Genomic DNA, 6,509 nt, shown 5'->3' with positions numbered 1-6,509 from the left:
AAAAAAAAAAAAAAAAAAAAAAAAGTGGCTTCCAAGCCAAGTAGGTGGCTCAGCCTGTAATCCCAGCACTTTGGGAGGTGGAGGTGGGAGGACTACCTGAGTCCAGGGTTTCAAGATCAGCCCGGGTAACTTGACGAGACCTCGTCTCTACAATAAACCAAAAAAATCTGCCAGATGAAGTGGCGCACACCTGTAGCTCCAGCTACTTGGAAGGCTGAGGCAGACGACTGCCTGAGTCCAGCGAGTCCAGGTTGCAGTGGCTGTGAGCGTGCCACTGCATCCAGCCTGGCTGACAGTGTGAGTCTCCAACTCAAAAAAACAAACAAAAGCCGGGCTCGGTGGCTCAGCCTGTAATCCCGCGCCTTTGGGAGGCTGAGGTGAGTGGATTGCCCGAGCCCGCAGGTTCAAGACCCACCTGGGCAACTTGGCAAGACCTCATCTCTACAATAAATCAAAGATTAGCCGGGCGTGGTAGTGCACGCCTGTAGTTCCGGCTAGCGGAAGGCTGAGGCGGAAGGATCGCCCGAGCCCAGCAGGTCAAGGCTGCGGTGGCCGGGAGCGGCCACTGCTCTCCAGTCTGGGCGACAGAGTGAGATTCCAACTCAAACAAAAGCAAAAACAAAAACAAAACAAACAAACAAACAAAAGGTGCAGCTTCCAGAGCCAGGGAGCCTGAGAACTGGCTGAAGAAGTCAGCCCTTACTCTGTGTTGGAGCGTACCAAAATGTTCGTGAACCAGGGAGTCTACAGGAAGTTTCCATGTGACCATGGCTCTCCGGAAGAATTCACACCAGCTCATGCCACTCACTTTGCACATCCATTCCCTCTGCCTGGAATGCCCTCTCCCTGCTCTGCCCGGCTTCTAAGACAAGTCAGGGGCTCCCTGACCACAGCTCCAGCCCTCCACTCGGAGCTAGGAGCTCCTTCCCTGGGGTTGCCTGGGGCAGAGCCCAGGGCAGAAGAAACACTGCCTTGAATGACAGCATTCCTTCTGAGCAGGGCTGGGTCCCACGCATCCCGGCATCTGGATCTGTCTCTGACGATGTCGTCTAATGACAACAATGAAGATCATGATGATAACAGCTAATTCCTTGTGTGTGTGTATTCTACTTTTTAGATACACAGACAGACACAGACTGACTGGCTTCTGGGCTCAATGGCAGCTGATTCTCACACAACACTTACTAACTGCCAGACGCTGTTTTAAGCGCTTTATAGATACTAACTCATGTAGTACCCACAATAACCCTGTGAGGTAAACGCTATTATTACACCCACTATACAGATGAGGAAACTGAGGCACAGAGGGTGGGAACTTGCCCAAGGCTGCACACAGGAGGAGCAGGTTGGCTCAGAGCTGGCCTCACAGCCTCCACACGTGGGTGGGTTTTGCCCAGGGGCATTTGGTGATGTCTGGAGACACTTTCAATTGTCATAACTGAGGGATGCTCTCGGTGTCTAATGGCAGAGGCCAGGGATGCAGTGCAACACCCTATGACATATGGGCAGCCTCATGATCAAGAATTATTGGCCAGCCGGGTGCGGTGGCTCACGCCTGCAATCCCAACACTTTAGGGAGCCGAGCCAAGAGGGTTGCCTGAGCCCAGGGGTTCCAGACCAGCCCGGGCAACACGGTGAGACCTCGTCTCTACAATGAATCAAGAAAAGTTAGCCAGGTGTGGTGGCATGCACTTGTAGTCCCAGCTACTTGGAAGGCTGAGACAGAAGGATCGCCTGAGCCCAGCAGGTCAAGGTTGTGATGGCCATAAATGTGCCACTGCACTCTAGCCTGGCGACAGAGTGAGACCCTGCCTCAAAAAAACAAAAACAAGAATTATTGGCTCAGAGGCTTCTCGTGCTGGGGCTGAGAAACAGGCATTGCTACATTTTCGAGTGGGTCCATGAACAACCAACAATCTAGGCGTGGCTGGTGGTCCGTGGAGGGGGCCAGCACTCCCTGACGTCACCTGGGACGGGTTACGTCCAAGTGCCTGGGAGGCAGAGAGCGGGAGGCCCATTGGCTCAGTTTGGTCCAGGAATGAGTCTCTGCGTGGAAAAGCCCAGCCTGACAGAGTCTCGATTCACAATCCATTCACAATCCATTCATTCATTCACTCCCACTGAGTGTTCACCACAGGTCTTCGGCGTGTCGAGCGAGTAAGTGGGCACATTGGGCCTCCCTCCCCTGGAGGCTGCTGCTCCTGACACCTCAGAGTGGCTTCCCCGGAGCACAGCAGACCTCGTCCCACTGCTGCCCCCAGGGTGCACACTCACCGGAGGCCCCAAGGCCCCTGGGCACTGGGGAGTTAAGCTTCCCCAAGGCTTCAGCAGACTCCCAACACACCTGGCGGCCCTGGCCTCCCAACAGCCCCAGGCTGGGGGTCCCAACGTCTGGATGAGAATCGGCCGTGATGCTCCCTCTGCGGCTCAGAGCCCTGAGGCCGGCCAGGCCAGGCAGCACGGCCCACGTTTCCCCACGGCCTCCCCGCCTGACCCTGACTGGCCTCCCTCCCTCCAAAGCCAGCTCAAGGAGGGGCCCCGGAGGCAGCCCTGCTGGTGGGTAGGGAGGAAAGCACAGGCTCTGGTCAGGTAGACCTGGCTTAAAATCCTGGGGCTGCCCCTCATTAGCAGGTCACTTTGCCTCTCTGAGTCCTGGTATCCTCAACCGTAAAATGGGAGGTGACTGGATTTTCCCTTCCCGGTGTCTAGAGGCCGGGGGCCGAGGCCTCCCTTCCTCTGACCAGCTGCCCATCTTGTTTCTCCTGGCAGGAGGGGATCTGATTCATCCAGCAAGACTTGGAAGTGGAAAATCCAAGACGAGTCATAAAAACATCCCCAAACGCCCAGGAGGGGGCGGTGCTGCCTTTAGGTTCGGCTCTGGACGGTCAAGGCCTCCGGCGCCCCCTGCTGGCCACTCTGGGTTCTGCTCCCTCCATGGACAAGAACAAGATCCCAGGTCCTCGGTGCGTCCAGGAAGGCAGGTGACCAGCGCAGGACCTGCCTCAGGTCCACGCCCTGTGCTCTGCCCCACCCCACCCACCTCCTCTAACCCTGGGGCCTAGTCCTCCTGGTTCCCAGGGTGGCCCTCTGCCTGTCCGCTCATTTCTGTCAGGACACTGCCCGCAGGGCCGCCTTCCGAAGGCTCTCCTGCCTCACCTCTCCCACCCTCCACCCTGGTAGCCCTTCTCTCCCCTGCCTGTCCTCCTCCCTCAGACTCGCACCTGAATCTGGGAAGCTCAGGAGCCTCCTGATTCCCCTACTGGGGACCCGGCATCCCTGATCGACAGGGGCTCCGGAATCCTCCTGCCCGGCCGCGAAATGCGCCCCGTTGCTTCCGAGGGGCGTTCGCCACCCCTCGCACTCTCTCCGGCCACCGTGCCCTTCCTTGCGCTCTCCCAGGGGGCTGAGGAGAGAGGTGCTCAGAGGAACGCAGCTGGGCACACCCAGACGGGCTGCTTACGTGCTGAATCAGTGTCTCCACGATCTTGTAGCGGTCGGGCATGTGGGTCACCATGTCCGTCATGTTGTCCTCAGACGTCCTCACCAGCGTCGGCCCGAAGACCAGGGCCAGGTTCCGGGGCTCCATCTGGGCAGGGGGAAGCAGGTCAGGGCCGATGCTCAGAACTCCAACCCCCAGCTCCTCCCGGTGCTCTCCTGCTCCAGGCCTCCGAGGCCTCCGTCCCCAACTACACTTTGACCTGTACCCAGTTTGGAGGCGGGACACTCCCTGGTACGGGCATGGGCAGGCCAGATTTCAGCCCCAGGCATCCTTGGGCCTGGTAGCCGTGAGCAGTACCCAGCCTGCACACCTGTCCAGGGCAGCCCTAAGCAGTCTGTGCTCAACAGTGAGAAATTTGAGAGTGGTGACATGCTGAAGGTCCCAAGGGCATCTCCGGCCTGGGAAAATCCTATCCCCCCCCCCGTCTTCGCACCGCAGAACCTCAAGACATAGGAGTTTGATGAGGAAAATGCGATGCAAGGAATTCAAACTAAATCAGAGGTGAGCTATCCAGGGGACACAGGGGACCGTGCCCTCTGCCTCTGGAGACCCTTGGACACTGAGGAGACTGCTTTGGGGAAGCACTGGCCGGTGTGAGGGGCAGGGCAGCTCTGAGGAGGGCACGCCTGGGGGGGCTTCAATCATCTGAGCTATGGGGCTCAGAGCATCTGAAGAGACCCCCGCAAGGCCTATGCTTCCCCCTCCTTCTCCATGTCGGAGGCTCGCCAACCTTGTTCTTCTCTGAGTGGTCAGCAATGGTCTTGAGATGGCCCACGAGGAACTTGAGCGTCTCATAGTAGTGGCCTGGGAGGTCCCGGATCTGGGTGGGAGAAAGGAGGGGCTGGGTTGGGCTGTGAAGGCCCCCCAGGCCGAAAAGGGCTCCCACTGCCGACCTCGGGGAGTCTGGAATCTACCCTGTAACCGTCCCTCTCTTGTAAAGAGGGGGAAACTGAGGCCCTGTGTGGAGAAGGCCTTGCCCAAGGTCACGGAGAGTTGGTGGCCCTGGACCCAGGCCCTGGGACGGCGCTCTTCCGCCCCCCCCATGCCTGGCAGTCCCGGCCCTCACCAGCTTCCGCAGCGTCTTCATCCGCTCCCTGGCGTCCTCGATGCGATTGGCCTCGATGAAGTCGTTGTATTTGTCTGGAACACAGTGAAGACGATTTGGAGGGGGAAGGCGGCCCTTCTCCCGCTCTCCCGGGGGGCTGCTCCTGGCTGCAGGCCCTGCCGAGGGGCCAGCAGTGTTTTGTGCCAGACTGTTCCAGTCTGGGGCCTCTGTAGCCTTGCGTGTGTGCGACCAAACCCACCACAGCCACACTCAGGTGTGTACCTGACCTGGGTAGCTCAGGCGTGTTCCTTTGGGAAGAAATACAACCTGAGGCTGGGCACAGTGGCTCTAATCCCAGCACTCTGGGAGGCCAAGGCAGGAGGAGTGCTTGAGTCCAAGAGTTCGAGAAAAACCTGGGCAACAGAGCAAGACCTAGTCTCTACCAACAAATTAAAAAATTAACCTGGCTTGCAGGCACATGCCCGTAGTCCCAGCTACTCAGGAGGCTGAGGCAGGAGGATCGTTTGAGCCCTGGAGGTTGAGGCTGTAGTGAGCCATGGGCATGCCACAGCACTTCAGTCTGGGCAACAGAGTAAGACCCCAACTTAAAAAAAAAAAGATCTGAGCTTCATGTTGATCCTAGAAAAGGTGCCCCTGCCCTGTCCCCAGGGCACAGAAACCAAGGCGCAGCCAGTCAGAAGAGAAGGTGACCCAGGGGAAGGGGTGACAGACATCCCCCCTCCAGTTTCCCCCAACTCCCTTCAGAAGTGCATGGGACACTTCACAAAACAGAACATGATAAACCTACTCTAAAATTCACCTGGATGAGTTAACAAGCAGAGACAGCCAAGAATTGTTCTAAGAAGAAGGACATGGGCGATTTGCCCCACGAAATACAGAAACACGGAAAGGCTGGCACAGCCAGGCTGCCTGGGGCTGGCAGAGAGCAGGCAGCAGGGGTAAGGCCAGCAGGGGAGGGGCCGGCTGGACATTCACTACAGGACTAGGGTGGCACTTCCAGCCAGCAGAGGTCCCTGGGAAACATGGCTGTCATCTGGGGAAGAAAAACCCACTTCTGTCTCACGGTACACAAAAAAATGCCATTGCATGGCATAGCTGGAGCTGAACGCAAAAAATATAAAAGCGTTGGGGAAAAAATAAGAAATATATGTCCAATCCTAAGGCTCTCCTATACAGAATCCATTAAGGAAGAATTAACAGCCTCGATGACATTTTAAGAGTGGTTTTCAGGTTTTTTTGGTTTTTTTTTTTTTTTTTTAGTTGGAGTCTCACTCTGTCACCCAAGCTGGAGTACAGTGGCATGCTCACAGCCACTGCAGTCTCAACCTGCTCAGCCTTCCAAATACCTGGAACTATAGGTGCGCACTACCACGCCTGGTTAATTTTTTATTTATTGTAGAGAAGAGGGTTCACCAAGTTGCCTGGGTGGGTATCGAACCCACGGGCTCAGGCAATCCATTTGCCTCGGTCTCCCAAACTGCTGGGATTACAGGCTGAGTCACTGAGCCCGGCCGATTTTCAGTTTTTATACTCAAGAGTGAAAGGCAAATGGCAGACAGAGCACACATTCACAAAACTAACAAGGGGTTAACATGCATAACATACAAAAAACTGGCCCCACTAATAGCCAAGAAAAAGAGAAACAACCTACTGAGAAAGGGGCACATGGCATGAACAAGCAATTTACAAGGAAAGTGAACAAAACCAACAAACTAATGAAGAAAGATTTAATCTCCTCAGTAATAAGGAAAATGAGAATAAAACCAATAATGAGATACCATTTCCCTTATCTGATTAACAAAAGTTTAGGCTCAGCCTGTGGTCCCACGCCTTTGGGAGGCTGAGGCGAGCGGATGGCCTGAGCCCGTGGGTTCGAGACCCGCCTGGGCAGCAAGACCTCATCTCTACAATAAATCAAAAAATCAGCCGGGCGTGGTAGCATGC

The 6,509-nt window shown here is 56.1% G+C and overlaps 1 protein-coding gene across 1 annotated transcript in view; it reads right to left on the bottom strand.

The window, feature by feature from the left end:
* LOC110594779 (rho GTPase-activating protein 23-like) overlaps positions 1-6,509 on the bottom strand; it is a 24,868-nt gene that overhangs the window by 9,067 nt on the left and 9,292 nt on the right. The window contains exons 7-9 of the mRNA XM_021708394.1: positions 4,566-4,639; positions 4,230-4,319; positions 3,461-3,586 (exon numbers count right to left, since the gene is read on the bottom strand). Of these exons, the coding sequence (XP_021564069.1) occupies positions 3,461-3,586; positions 4,230-4,319; positions 4,566-4,639 (290 nt within the window). The remainder of the gene's footprint in view (positions 1-3,460; positions 3,587-4,229; positions 4,320-4,565; positions 4,640-6,509) is intronic.

The sequence above is a fragment of the Carlito syrichta genome, unplaced genomic scaffold, assembly GCF_000164805.1.
Source record: "Carlito syrichta isolate Samal-C Ts95f unplaced genomic scaffold, Tarsius_syrichta-2.0.1 Scaffold136100, whole genome shotgun sequence".
NCBI lineage: Eukaryota > Metazoa > Chordata > Mammalia > Primates > Tarsiidae > Carlito > Carlito syrichta.
Note: the sequence above shows the minus strand (reverse complement) of the source record. Positions and strands in the feature narration are given on the sequence as shown.